The following is a 15386-nucleotide window of genomic DNA, read 5'->3' as shown; positions in this document are numbered from 1 at the left end:
ACGGACGTATCAGAGCCAGAGCCTTTTTTCATGTGTTAATGACTCCGCGCTGTCGCATCTGCAGAAACTTTTTGGTGACTGTTTTGACCCTGGACTGGAGCTTTAAGAATTTGGTCCAGATCTCAATGCTGTAGGTTTTATTTGTGCTTCTGTCTCTATATAAACACAGAGATACGTTAGTCACAGTCTGTGAGAGTCGCGTGCAGTTTGTGCAGCCGTCTGGTGGGAACACGCAGCGCAGTGGCAGGGCCGGAAAGTGGGGGGGCCAATGGCCCCCTGGCCCCAGTGGTTCCGGCGCCTATGCTAACTCATTGTCAGCTCCACATACATACGTCTTCTGTTCTGCCCTATTTTGGTTTTTGATGATTATTAAAAACTTTTTCTGGAAATATACCTGCTGCTTTGCACCGTTGGGTCCTCAAACTTAAATGTTATGACTTGGACTAACCCTTCTGTTCTCTCTAACCCCAGCCAGCTGAGGCAGATGGTCACTTGACCTGAGCCTGGTTCTGTTCAAATATCCCTTCCTGTTAAAAGGGGGCCATTCCTTTCCACCGTTCCCAACATGCTGCACAGGATAGGGGATTGTGATAAAGTGAAGATTTGACACAATCTGTTGGGTTTTTTAAACAAATAACTTTTGCCAGATGGCATTTCATAATGTACTCTATATGAATGCATTGTATTATAATATGATTAGATCTGACTGGAACTGAACTGATGAGGGGAGAAAAGGAAGAGGTAAATTTAGAGCAAATACAGTGTTTATAAAAAGTATTCACCCCCTTGATTGGGTTATGCTTTTATTGTTGTCATAAATCTATCATGGTCAATATAAATTTGCCCTTTTGACAAAAAAAAAAAAAAAGAAAAAAAATGTCCTTCAATGTTCAATGTCAAAGTGAAATCAAATTTCTGCTTAGTAATACCAATTAAATAAAAATATGTAATTTAAAAATAGTCTTAATTCAACTCAGGGAAAAGATTATTGAAAAGTACAACTCGAGATGGATGCAAAAGGATTTCCAAGCCCCTAAACATCCCAGGACTTCTGGTAAAACCATCATCAAGAGATGGAAGGAATATGGGACATGTGTAAATCCACCAGGAGCAGGTCGTCCTTACAAACTGAGTGACTGTGAAGAACGAAAATAGTGAGAGGGTCCACCAAGACCCCTGTGAGCTCTCTGAAGGAGATACGAGCTTCAGCAGGTGAGGTGGGAGGGACTGTACATACAACAACTGTTGCCAAAGTTCTTCACTAGTCAAAGCTTTATGGGAGAGTGGTAAAGAAAAAGCCATTGTTGAAGAAAACGCAGATTAAAACTTGACTAAAGGTTGTCTAGATTGTTTTGAGACTCCAGTCAAGATTTAGTATGAGTGTTTTTCAACTGTGGCTTTTTGTTTGCCACTCTGCCATTAAGTTTAGGCTAGTTTTCTTCAGCCTACCTCCAGTACATGAGCACAGCCAGCAGAAGGATGAGGAAGAAGGAGGTCAGAGCTGAGAAGAGTATTAGTGGTACAAGCCACCCCACATGGCCCAGTCTGGCTCCAGACTGTGGCTTCCCTTGACGAGTCAGGTTGGTCATACTGGAGTGGTCTGAAAGAGAGAAAAGAAGGGAGGAATAAAAAAGAAAAGAATTCAAGTTTATATTGTAGAGGAGAATGGAACCCAGAGGAGGTTGAAGAACATAAATGCCAATGAGATTTAGTAATTATACCATTTTATTATTGCACAGTAGCATTTTACATGTTCTGACGTCACAAGCACAAGCTGAGGTCTGAATAAACTTTATAAACTGATATATTGTGGAAAAACTACATCAAAATATGACAAAAATTACATAAAACTGAGTGCTGGAAACATTCACAAATGTTTTAGAGTTAAACTGTGCAGGTCTCCAACTTAGGAAATCAATTTCTTCTGCTGTTTCAAGAAGATGTCATTTAAACCAAGTCATAATATAAAAGATTTATTGGAATCTCAATGAGAATGTGCTGCAAATCAGTGCAGGTAAAACCCAACAGGCACTCAACAAGTTTGTTGTTTACTGTTTCTGCTTTTCATCTTGAAAACATTTATTTTAACGTAAGCAAAATTCCTCATGAATCACTGAATGGACATTAATAAAACTGTTTAAAAGCAATCAGTGGGTTGACATCTACAACTGATTATCTTTTGGAGTCAACCCAATTCCAAATGGCCGCAACAGCTAAGCAATCTTAGCAAACACAAGGAATGATGAAACTCACTGAATTTCACAAATATTTAGGCTGAAGTTTGGTGTGGTAGTAACACAGACAATACCTCAATTTATAATCTGAGCGCTAATTGATTGCACAAGATTTGTGTTGAACATTTTGCTAACAACTACTGGACTCAAGCTTTCTCACACTGGGTAGCACATTTTGCTCTAGAATGCCTCAATAGTTTTTAGATTTCATTGTACCCTGTACAGGTTCAAGACACACTGTGCCAGATGCAGGAAAGCAGCCCCAGGACAGAACCAAGTCTCTTTCATGTTTCGCTGTAGGTACAAGGCTCCTTTCTTTGTATGCTTCATTTTGGGTCTGTGAACAGTGAGCTGACACCAAACAGCTCCAGTTTTGTCTCATCTGTCAAAAGAACATTCTCCCAGAGGCTTTGTGACTTCTCAGTGGCAACTGAAATTTGGCAAATTTCAGTTGCCACTTTATTATTTGAAGTCTATCTCAGTCATCTTCCATTAAGTCCAATTTGGCTCAAACATCAACAGATTTCCCTCTAATCTCTTTGGAAGATGTTCTGGGCTCTTTGGTTACCATTCAAATTATCTGCCTCTTCAATTTGTCATCAGTTTACCTCTTGTGACCATGTGCTGGGAGGTTGGCCCAGTCCTGTGGAACTTAAACTTCTGCATAATCTGTGCAGCTGCAGTCAGGAACATCAAGCTGCTTGGAGATGGTATTTTAATCTTTACCTGAAACATGCTGCCAATAATTTTCTTTTTAAGCTCCTGGGTGAACTCACTCCTTAGCTTTCTGTTGTCCATGTTGAGTTTCTGTGGTCTACACATGATACCAAACAGTACAGTATCATTACAAGCAGGCAGCTAACGTCCACCATGACTTTTGTTCAAGTTGAACTAAAGATAATCAAGCAAACTTCTGGAACTGCTGGCCATGTTTAAAAGAGACTCTGGCTCAAGTTAAAAGAAGTAAGCTGCTTTATTCTGCTGTTAGCTGTGTTAGCATAAACCCTCAGACCTGCAGCTTGTGATGGTGAGTTTAAAAACACATTTGTTTGTTTTGTGAGTTTGAACAAAGGTTGAGAAAATAAAGAGACATTGTGAAAATTAGTCAAACATCAATGCCTGACACCGCTAACGTTGGTTAGCTCTGTAGCAGCTGGGGGACCAAGTAGTTATTAACTCAGAATGCTAACAGAGTACATCATCTACTCTCAAGCTCATAAACAAAAACATGTCCGAGAATCAATAAGTGGACAGAACCTGGTCTAATTAAAACATTCAGCCTGATGAAGAATAATACTAAATTTAAAGAGACTAAATAGCATAATTTATAACATTATTTATACCTGTAACTACAGTCTGCTTATCTCAGTGCACCAGCTATATTCACACATCAGCTGATCATTCACTCCAGGTCAAGACTTAGAATGTGTATATATGTATACACACACACACACACACACACACATATATATATATATATATATATATATATATATATATATATATATAAACACATACACATTTTAATATCCCAGTAAAATTACGAGCCATTAAAGTTTAAATTGAAATATTTTTTTCAACGGTCACCTAAAAACAGCAGCTGTTTGAATGTTAAAGTGATAGTTCAGTTATTTTGAATAGGCTGTATGATCAGTTTAAATAATGATTCTTATAATAATATTTTGTACAATTCATAATTTTTTTAACTGTAGTCTAACTACAGCTTCTTAAAATGTAAAGTGTGGGTGTATTCAAGTTTTCAAGCACAATTCACATGTTTGCTTAAGGTTATGTGAGTAATTTAAAAATGTACAACTCTGACTAACTTTTAATCATTTTGTCTTATTTGGCAATGTTCTTGTTAAAATCTTTCAGTAGCCAGTATGACGATAATGATATATAATTGTTGTGTCAGATTGATTTTTCTATTTGGGATCTCATTAGGGAAAACATCAATGAATGAACAGAGCTTCTTCCTCACAGTTTAGGCTGAAATCAAACTTATCACCTGCTGCTTTAGAGCAGGTAATAGCCAAAGAGTGATGTCAATCACAGGAGAATAACGTTTAAAAGAAACCCACCTTTCTTAAAACTTTGCAACCTCAACATTCATTTTTGTTATTTACTTTTTAAAAATATATATACACTGCCTGGACAAAAAAAAGTTACCACCAAAACAAAGGATACCTACTAAAATATTTGGTTGGACAGCCTTTAGCTTTGATTACGGCACACATTCACTGTGGCATTACTTCGATAAGCTTCTGCAATGTCACAAGATTTATTTTCATCCAGTGTTGCAATAATTTTTCACCAAGATCTTGCATTGATCAGACCCTCCAGGATTTTGCGATGTTGCGATCGCAACTATTAACGCAAAATCAAGCAAACCCCGCAAAATCGCAACTTTCTGTCAGAAGGGGGGAAGACAGAGGCGAACCCGGAACGCAGACGAATCATGTAAAAGAACAAAAACTAATTTATTAACTTAAAATAACAAACAAAAGGCTGGCGTGGCAGCAAAACAAACACTAACAAAATCCAAAAACAAGAAACAGGGCATGGCATGGCAAGGAGCGAAAGACAAGCAGACAAAGTGGAATGATCCAGTGACGAGTGATGAAAAGTGACCGGTGAGTGAATATGATTACAAACAGGTGGAGATGGGCGTGGCAGAGAGGACTGGAAAAATACTGGGGAGGTGAAGACATGAACACCAACATATAACCAAAGCAAAACAAGAGTTACAAAAAACACCAAACCAAACACCAAAACTATGACATTTTTTGCAACTTTGTCCAAAACACCATAACTTTAACCCAATATTTATTGTTTCTAAAGTGATTCGCCACCGTTTCTGTGGTCCAGTGTCTTCTTTGTGGGTTTGTGTAGTGTGGAATACAAAATAACCCCAAATAACTCACAAAGACGACACATGACGTCACTTCCTGTTAACATCAGAATGCCGGGAGCGTGCAGGAGCAGCGACCGAAGCAAAAATGTGCGCTAATGCTTCACATTTGCCCACAAAGATTTCAGCAAAGGACCGCGCAAAACACCGCAGTAAAGTTAGTTTTAAGTTGGATATTGGATATTCGCGGTCCGGCCAGCCGTCCCTAAGTGAATCACCGCGCGTGAGAGAAGGGGCCGGCATAAAACGGCTGGCCGACATTAGCGTTCCTGTTTCGGGTCAGCCGTGAGCTAGACGTCGCTAACTCTGCGGAGCACGAATATCCATCATCCAACTTAAAACTTCACTGCGGTCGCAAACCAGTTTCCTCCCCAGCTGCAGCTGTTTTGCACGTCCTGCAGTGTAATCATGGAACATAAACGCATCGACAAACACTTTGTGTCTGCAAAACATGTGAGGAGAGCTGCAGACCAGGGNATGAATGTCAGTTTAGAAGCTATCAAAGTTCTCAAATAAAGCACCTTTTGAGAATGTCAATGTTTGTTGGGAATTATCTTACAAAACTAGGAAGGATTTTTGGTTTATATATTAAAAGTTATGTTTTTTTATTGATTTTAGTAAAAAAAAAATCGCAACTTTTAGGAAAATGCCCCGCGAAATCAGGCATTTTAGCTGCAACAATCACAACAAATGCCCGTGGAATCCTGGAGGGACTGATTGATGATGGTAGAGTCTGACCGCTGCACAAAGCCTTCTTCAGCACATCCAAAAAATTCTCAATGGGGTTAAGGTCTGGACATTCTGTTTTCTCTGCTTGATGCATGCCAATGATTTGACCTTTCTCAAACAGACTGATATCTTTTCCGTGACCACGAGATGCATCTTTCGACATGGTTGTTTGAGAAATGAGAAGCAGCTCATTGCACCATTTGAGGTTAGCTGAAACATCATTGTCCATGCAGTAATTATCCATAAGGAGGCTCGTACCTATTTGCTTAGTTAAATTCAGGTGGCGACTTCATTTTGGCCAGGCAGTGTAATATATCCATTAAAATAGTAACACCAACACTGTGGTACTATGACAAGGTGCAGACATTTCCGTGCTTGTTGGCCAGCAACAGATTTCAGAGGGAGCTAGACCAAATGGACCTTAGTTATGGGCTCTGACCGATAGTGGAAAGTGGCCTCAACTCAGCCATGGCATTTTTGTAAACCGTAGCAAATAATGGTGAGTGTTCGGGACTTTATTCTAGTTATTTACTCATTGCTGGTAAGTTTTGAGTCATGCTACGACAGCCCGCCCACATCAAGTGGCACTCAGTTCTTTCGAAAACAACAGAGACCATGTAGAACTGAGTTGAGTCAAATTAGGTCGAAATGAGTGGTGCTGAGACTTTACAATTGAAAATGGCTATAGTGGCTAAACTATTAACCTTGTCTGACATATACTAGGTTTCCCCCACTGCAGGGTAAGCTCCGCTTGTTCATTGTAAAATACGTAATTTTTTATACACGTTTTTTTTCCACCAGCACCCCCTCCGCAAGGTCACCGTGCCTTGATCACCACACGAGGGTGCGCATGCTAACAGTGACGCAATCGCGCTGTCTCCGCCCCTGCGCGAAGGCCCCGCACAATGTTGCGTCGAGTGGTTGTGCACCTCCCACTTTTTGTGCGTGCCGCGCTCCATTCAAAATGCCCGATTTCGGTGCTCTAACAGAGCTGGTTCACCTGTAACAGTATTTGTTTGATCCCTCTGAGAGATCACAAAGATAATTAAATGGCTTAAAACTCATGGAAGGAGATTACTGCTGCAGCTGATAAAAAGGAGTGTTTATAGACCACAATAGTTAGTCGAGCTGAAATTCAGCGAGTGACTTTACAAGACCGAATACAGTAAGCATGTTTTGTACTTAGTGAAAATATTAATATGACGCGTGCTAATTTATCCTTGTTTACCAGTAAAATGATTCTATTAAACTCAGCATTAGATATGTTTTGTTTTGTTGTTCCATGTAGTGATCCAACATGCAGCCTGTGCCACAAAAAGCACAGTCCAGCATCTGTCTGTTTGTCAGAGTTCTCTGTTGTTATTCATTGGCCTGGAAGTGGGACGTGTGTTGGTGCATTGTTTGCACTTTTTCATTTATGTTAATTTAATTTATTTGTTAATGTGACTTAATTTAGGATTTAAATTAGGTGCAAACAATTAGTATTTATTTTAATTGTATTTTTGTTTAAAAAAGTATTTCAAAAGTGCCTTTTTGTAAAACTGTAGTTGTGTTAATATTTGACACAAATATCTTACAATATCACATAATAAATGGCCATATTTTCAACTTTAATTATTTTTTTAACTAAATCACGGTCGGCCGGCGGTCGGCCGGCGGTCGGCCACCTATCACCAGGCTTAGCGTCTTTTCTGGGGGAAACCCTGCATATATTCAAACCTTCCACTGTTTTAAAAGTCATATTTATAGAATCTTACATCTCTTTAATTAAGATTTCTTATTGTAGCCACAAGAAATGGCAGGACAGGTCATTTAAGAATTTTTCTGCCAGCTGCTTTGTGGTTTGTTCACCATGATTTGTTATTAAACAGAAAAGCAGGTAAAGAAAATGGATGGAAGGAATGAACTGGCTATAAGTGGAACTGAATCTCTGTTTTGTACTGAATTGGATTTTATGCAATTTATGTTTGAACCTGTTACTTTTGTATAGTGCCCTGAGATGACTTATGTTTTGAAACGGTACTGTATAATTAATCTGTACTGATATAAACTAAGTTAAATTAACTGTTTATGAGTGAGCGAGAAGTACAAAAAAGACAAATGGAGAGTGGGATTAACAGAGAAAAGTGTTACACCAACTATTCTAAGATTGGATGGAAAATTGAGGCACTACATATTTGATAAGCCAGGCCAAATGGACCTCTTGTAACCTTATCTGAACCACAGTGATATACCAGGTGAGACAAAAAAAGCATAAAAGGAGATTTTGTTTGTTGTTGTAATTGTTTTACTTTGTTCCACTTTGGCTAAACTAAAATTTCATTTTAAGTAACACCACATTATCAAAACAATAACTACAAAATAAAGCCTTTTTGACTTGTTCTCTGCAGCCTTCTTTCCCTGAGCTCTGCACAATCAGCACACTGTTCCACTGAGTGCAGACTGATGATTACATAAAACCAGATTTGAATAATTTATGACACTTGTTATATATCATTTACTTTTAATGTATTTCCTTGCAGTAGCAGCAGCAGGACCTACCCAGTTCATTCACTGGAGCCTTGATGTTGCTGGAGCTGATTCTGTCCCCCATGGCTTTTAATCTGAAGTTCTGCCTGAAGCTGAATGCAACGTCGGGCCGGGCCTTTGCACTGTACCACAACTGGCTGGCACTTTCATTAACACTGCATCCCCCTCCTGTTTCCACACAGACACCAGACATGAGCAGTGCAGAGAGAAAAGCCAGGGCTGCTGCTTCCTTTCTGTTCTGTTTTTCTTTTATAATTACGCTGGGCAGCCAACAATAATCTAAATAAATAAAGAAGCTCCAACCAGAAAATACTCAGATGCAACCAGATGTTTGTATGCACCGAGTTTCAAAAAGACACTAACATACCAAAAACACACCAACTATAAACGGAGCAAAAACCCTTTTTCTTCCCTGCAGCTGAGTCCAGCCTCTGAGCCTCATCTCCTTTAGCCATGTCTGAAAGTAGGCCAGATCTCACATCAGAGAGGGGAGAGAGAGGATGAGGAGGCGTCAGGGGAGTGACAGAAAGGGATGGGAGGGGGAGGAGACAAGGGAAGTTAGGGAAGCTAAATGTAAGCTATAGATAAGCAGAAAGACAGAGTTGAGAAAAAAAAATCTACATTCATTGGTTTCCAGTTTTGTGGCTGAAGGATTTCCTTCTCAATTCCAAAGATCTAGAATGATGAGGAAAAAACTAACGATCCTCAACTAGTGGCCCACAGTATTATTAAGTCATTTTTGAAAATAAAGGCCTAGCATTCCTGAAAGGGATGGATATATCCTGCCACCTTTCATGAGTTTTAAACCAAGCTCATGGTATGGTGACAAATTATGGCATTATAGCCATTTTGGTCAAACCTTGTAACTGATGTTGCGTGTCATTTAAAGGGTTTGTGATACTGTGTGATCTTGAATGATGTTTTAACACTTGCAATATGCAGGGAATGACTCAGCTACTACCACACAAACTTTATCTTTATTGCATTATCTGTAAAACTGACCATTTTAGGGTTAATTAATGTTGATTAGTTGTGTTAGCCATCTTGAATTGGGTTAACTTCAAAAGTTAAGTTGTAGACGTACATCTAATAATTACTTTCTAAGAGTTTTATTAAGATCTGTCTAGTGGTTTACAAAATAGTTTGCTAAAAGACAGACAGAGCTGACTCTAAAAGATCATGGTATAGTTTAAAAAAAGGAACTTGTGCAAACAATTAGCAATCAGAGTATGTGTTGAAGGTCACTCTCAGCGAGTACCACTCCATTTTAGCTGAATAACTGTTAGTTAAAGCTAAACCATCTTTACTGAGGTTGACCTCAAACGTTAATTGGTTGCACACATGCTTCATAGATGTACTTCTCTAAATAATTTCTGAGAGTTTCATTCAAATTTGTCCAGTGGTTCATGAGACAATAGACAAACATGCACAGACACAGATAAAAACATTTTCCTACATTATCCATATGCTTTTCACTTCATCAGTGGGTAATAATGACGACACAGAAATCAGTTTGCCTGATCACAGCACGTGTTCAGAGTCAGTTCGGCCTCCGGCACCGTAAGGGTTTTATCTGCCACCTTTTTCTGTTTCTAAATCTGCTGTCACACTGTTTCTTATTTTGCCACATATGCTGGTAGATCCACAAACACAAACACATTTTTAGTGGGTCCAAACATGAAGAATTGAAGCACATTTTATGAATCTTCAAGTCCTGTAATGTATATGATGTAACTTTTATGATGCTTATATTATACTTATAGAATCCCTGATACTACGTTCTGACCTTTGACCTTGTTGCTGCTTGCCTGTCGCTTTCACAGGTGGGTAAAAAGCAGAGGCCCACTCTGCAGTCATTGGATAAGATATAATTTTAAACTTTGGGTGTTTAGAGGGTCTTTTAAAAGCAACACTTAGAGTACATGTTCAAAACTTTTATTGTGAAGGACTAAAGGAAGCTGTGTAATTCCTGCTGTTGTGTGGACGCTGCTGCTGCCTTTTGTAATATTGCAAAACTTTGCAGTTCATCCAACTATAAAATAACACCATAATCCTTGGCTATCACCTGCCTTTCACCTTTCAGTAATAATTATTACTACTATAAATAAGGTTTTTCACAGGTCCACCTGTTCAGAGTATCCAAGTTCTTAAATGACACATTGGTTGACTCACCTGTTAGAACTGAGAGAGGCCGGAGATTCTTGTCCCATTCTGATGCTTCATGCTCTTTGTGATCATCATGTATGTCTCTTATGCTAGCAGAGCTCAGTGGACTGTAGCTGTAGACCTCTGCTTGGTGTCTGTTAGGTGACCAAATTGTTGCAAATGATTCTGTCTGTTCTGCCTTCTTTACGGTGCAGTCTGGTGTCTCGCTGTAGTGCCGCTTCACTGAAGTGCTGTGTTCCTTGTTTCCTGCCTCACCTACACTTTTAGATCCTTTCTTCTTCTTCTTCTTCCTTTTCTTCCTTTTCTTCTTACCTTTCTCTCTTTCTTCTCCTTCTTTGCTCCTATATTCGTCCGTCATTCTGTTCTCTTTTTTGCCTTTGCTGTTCTTCCTGTCCTCACGTTCAGTTTCACCATTACCTTTGGCTGTAGCCATGGCGACAGCAGTTGTAGAGATGGTGCCATCTTTGGCGGGTTCCGAGCCTTTGGCCACCTGCTGCTGAGAGGTGGGATTAAGTTTTGGCCAAATGGAGCTGGGAAAAGATGAGATGACACCGCCACTGAATCCAAGACCTGCCAGTAAGGTGCTTGTCACCACAGATGCCACTGTCGCCTCACTACCACTAGAGGAAGGCCCAATGCCCGTTGCCATGGAGACGAAAGAGAAAGGGATGCCAGAAGCGGTCCAAGTAGAGGAGCCAGATGAGATGGGAGCCATGTCAGCTGAAGAGGCTGGAGACAGTGTTGGCTGAAGAGAAACAATTTACTAATTAAAATGTGACAGAAATAATTATGAATCAGAAGCTTCAAATTTACTCATGTAGTCAGAGTATAACATTTGTAAAGTATATCTGAAGATTCAGTTCTCTAAGTTTATATGTAAATTAACTCTATCTAACCCTAACCCTTTCAGGAGGACTAGAGAACAACATGCTGGGCTGGTATCTCATCAAATCCTATAAAACTCACTCAGACTGATTTTTTAATAATCACACCTGCACAGAAGTCTTACTGCAGGGGCTTCAGAAACTGCAAACAGAACTAAAGTGTTAGTTTGAATAACAATGAATGTCAACGTTGCACTGTCCTAGAAAAAACTTAGAGTTTGAATGTCTTCCACTGTTTTGGAAATATTTTCTGTCTGTCTGGGAGTGTAATGCTTTGTTTTACTGCTGCCATCAACATAAATAAGAAATGGAAGTATCATTCTGTGCTGTCGCCACGGAGACAATACAATCAATACAATAGGAAAGTTTTTGTTGTTGTTGTTTAGGGCTCCTTGGGGAAAGTATGCACAGTGTAAACTCTGTGGTGTCTAACTCAAAAAGTAATCAGGTGTTAACCCAAGCTTTCCCACAAGCAGGCCACACTAATATTAGCTTTTAATCATCTTTAGAGCACCTTGTGTAAACACTTATAGATGTCAACATTACTGCCACAGTGACACTGCCCTCTGCTGGAGAATACAAGGAAAAACTGTTGTTCTGGGTCCCTTACCATTCCAGTTTTGACAATCCTGGTCCCCTCAAAGATCCGAGTGGTGTTTGCTAAAAACACAGAAGAAAGATCCCTAATAAATCATAAAACACTGAAAAGCTTCAAATGTTTATATTATCCTTCCTGAGCCAGCAGCTATGAAAAACAAAAAAACAAAAATAAAGATGAGGAAAGTCTGAATGACGTTTTTAAATATATATTATGAACAAATTAAATCCTAGTCTATGTTCTTACTGAGACATGTCAGTAAAACATTGTAGTGAAGTTAAGGATGAGTGTGTGTGGGTTTGTGTGTTACCTCTGAAAAGCATACTCTGGCTGAAGTCACTGCGCATGTCGTTCATGCAGATCGCCTGCACTCGAAACAGGTACAGCACGTCAGGAGAGACAGGAGCAATGATGGCTTCCTGCACAAAAACAGGAGGCTCTGGGTAAGTTAACCGGAAGTTTTCCATCCCAGAAAGGGAACTGAAACTCTGAGTCAGTCACCATGGTAACAGATTAAACTTGCCTGCCTTCCACCTGAAGCAAGCTGTCTGGCATAGGTTGTAACCAAACTGACTGATGTAGAAACAGGATTCCTTCATAAAGTCTGATTTCAGGAGAGGATATTCTACCTAGATTAAACGCACTCTCATTCCCAAATCATTTTTGTTGGAATGGTGTCCCTTTTCATCATATTCACTCATAAATTAAGATAAATATTCCACTTCTTTATTCTCCACAAGAAGAATGGAACAATTAGGATTTGTAATATTGTTACAAAGATGAACATTTAGCCTGTAAAACCTGATCCACCTTAACTGGAATTCCAATAAGTTCAATACATCCACTTTACAAGTTTATTTATTTTTTTAATATTCTTAAGAAGATGCTGTCATTATAACTTCTTTACTTTATGCTGCAGATATGATTCACTATCAATTTATTTTGGCATTTATTAGTTTTCAGTGGTTATTATACAATCCTAATTCTAACAATTTGGGACATTTTGTAAAATGTAATTTTAATAAACAAGTGAAAGGAGCATTTTAACTGGCAACAGGTCAGTAAAAGGATGGAGTACAAAAAAGAAAACTCTCAGAAGTGAAGACAGGCAGAGCTTCACCAGTTTACAAAAACATACCATCTAAAAATAGTGGAACCATTTCAGAATAATGTTTCTAAACAGAAAATTGGGAAGACTTCGAATATCCCATCATCAACATTTCATGAAATCCTAGAAAGATTTCAAAAATCTGAAATAAATCTGTGTACTCGAAGGACAAGGCTGAAAGTCAATATTTGATGCTTGTGATCTTCAGCCCTGCATGTTCTGGACATCACTGCATGGACTGAGGAACACATCCACAAATCAGTGTCTGTAAACAAACTCTACAAATGCTGGTTAAAGCTCTGTCATGCAAAGCAGGAGAAATATGCCAACACTATCCAGAAATGCTGCTGTTTTCGCTGGGCTAAATAAATGGACTCAAGGTAGAAAAACTTTTTTGCAATCAAACGAATTGAAAAAAAAAGTGTATAGTAAAGTAATAAAATATGACTTACCAGTAAATAAAAAGGAAGAATGTTATTTGATGTATTATTTGGTTGTGCTTGATATAAAGCAGTTCATACTTTGATAAATACTGAAGTGTTGAAGTTTTGTTTTTTACCTGTCGTTTTCATCATTTATTGAGTAAATTAGCAGCTCTATACTGCTTCAAATCATGGAACCAAGTTAAAAATAGAAGGTTATATGTTTGTAAATTTTAAACAAAAAGGTTTGTGCCGTGAAGTTGCACATGCTGAAGTGTTAAATCTCTTTCTTTAGTCCTCTCACACTTTGCACTTGAATTTGTCAGTTTTGCAGTGTGAGAATATAACTGAGCGGACTGTGTGGTTGTGTTTTAGCTTGTGCTCAGCTTAAGTTCAGCTAGACCTAGCTGCTATTTATAGGTTGAACAACTCAGTGTCAACTTTTTCATTGGATTTAGCAGAAAATGTTTTTCTAGTTTTTTTTTGTTTCTAATTCTTTATCACCACCCACCTGCCCTTCTTTCTTTCAGCACTGGAAGTTCTGCCTCTTTCTGATACTACCCTTCATCACAAGTGGTTTTGGCGATCAAGTAGTATCGTGCAGATTGTTTTATCACACTGGGATTACCATTGAATGCAACAAGGGAGAACTGTCTATAATATTTGGAAGTTTTTGTGACTTTCTCATTCCCACGGTGACCTAGATAGAGGCATCAGGGAAGGATACAATCACAGTGCTGACAGGATGTGATGGGGAGGATAGAAGAATATAGGAGGGATGAGGAGAATGAGACAAGGACGTTCCCAGTAGGTTTCAGCAGGAGGGAAAGTCCCTCGAGTTATGATGGGAGGATAAAACACCTCCCATTTCTCTTATCATAGCAAGTGTCCACATTCTAAAAGTGATGCTACTTTCACAGCCAGCTGACACTCTGATCCCATTTTTTCTCTTCTTTGATATTGTTTTTCCACAAAGCCAAATGTCCAAGGTCAACTCTGCATCTCTGCCAGTTTAGCATTAGTATTCTGATAAACAGCCACCAGAACACAGTGAAAGGAAATGAGGCACCCTGTTGGTTCTGCAGCCTTTTGTGGATGCCCATTTTGGCCTCTGAAGAACCTGTAATTTAACTGATTTTGAACCAGTTTTAAAATCCAATATTTCAGTAGGCTGCAACTGTTGTGCTGACATGTTGTGAACAGCATTTGTGAGGGAGCTGACAAAGTGTTTCAAAACATTTGCAGGAGTTCTTAATTTTTTCACATGAGTTGCAGGGCTTTACTCTCGTGTCGCAAGATTTTTGAACATCTTCAAAACGTTTGCCAAAAAATATTTTTTTAAAAGTTGTCACAGAATCTGGAACTCATTCCAAAATCTTCTCAACTTAGTTGCAGACTTTTTGCAGGTGTCTCAAACCCATCTCAATTTAGTTTCCATAAGTCTAGAGCACTCGAGCTGTATTTAGACAAGTCCATGGGCTCTCTCCTTATGACGAGAAATATCTACGGCTACAGGCTCAAATGTCCAGGTCTATAAACCACACTGATGAGAAATAAAAAGACATTTACCTTTTTTTCAAAAGTGCATTCCAGCAGAATAAATCAAAAAATGTGGGTGCAGTTGTCAAGGTGGGTGGGTACATTGTGGACAACAAAATAATGTTCATGGCACTACAATACAGTTTTCCAAGTCCTGCACACAATAATAGGCTGCAATTGTTTTAAAAAAAGCTCCACAAAATGCAGCTGCACAGCTTACTGGTTGCAAACTCCCAAACTTCAGTGACACTGCAAAGGAAAGTTCA

The 15386-nt window shown here is 39.0% G+C and overlaps 1 protein-coding gene across 2 annotated transcripts in view; it reads right to left on the bottom strand.

Moving 5' to 3' along the window:
* The window catches only part of LOC108247474 (receptor-type tyrosine-protein phosphatase gamma), a 520767-nt gene that overhangs the window by 44968 nt on the left and 460413 nt on the right, over positions 1 to 15386 (bottom strand). For both annotated transcript variants that reach the window (XR_005233059.1, XM_037975187.1), the window contains exons 10-13: positions 12362 to 12470; positions 12064 to 12113; positions 10576 to 11314; positions 1450 to 1600 (exon numbers count right to left, since the gene is read on the bottom strand). Coding sequence is in view for 1 of the 2 variants with exons in the window: in XM_037975187.1 (XP_037831115.1) it covers positions 1450 to 1600; positions 10576 to 11314; positions 12064 to 12113; positions 12362 to 12470 (1049 nt within the window). In the remaining variant the exon portion in view is untranslated. The remainder of the gene's footprint in view (positions 1 to 1449; positions 1601 to 10575; positions 11315 to 12063; positions 12114 to 12361; positions 12471 to 15386) is intronic.

This window comes from Kryptolebias marmoratus, linkage group LG4 (assembly GCF_001649575.2).
Source record: "Kryptolebias marmoratus isolate JLee-2015 linkage group LG4, ASM164957v2, whole genome shotgun sequence".
NCBI lineage: Eukaryota > Metazoa > Chordata > Actinopteri > Cyprinodontiformes > Rivulidae > Kryptolebias > Kryptolebias marmoratus.
Note: the sequence above shows the minus strand (reverse complement) of the source record. Positions and strands in the feature narration are given on the sequence as shown.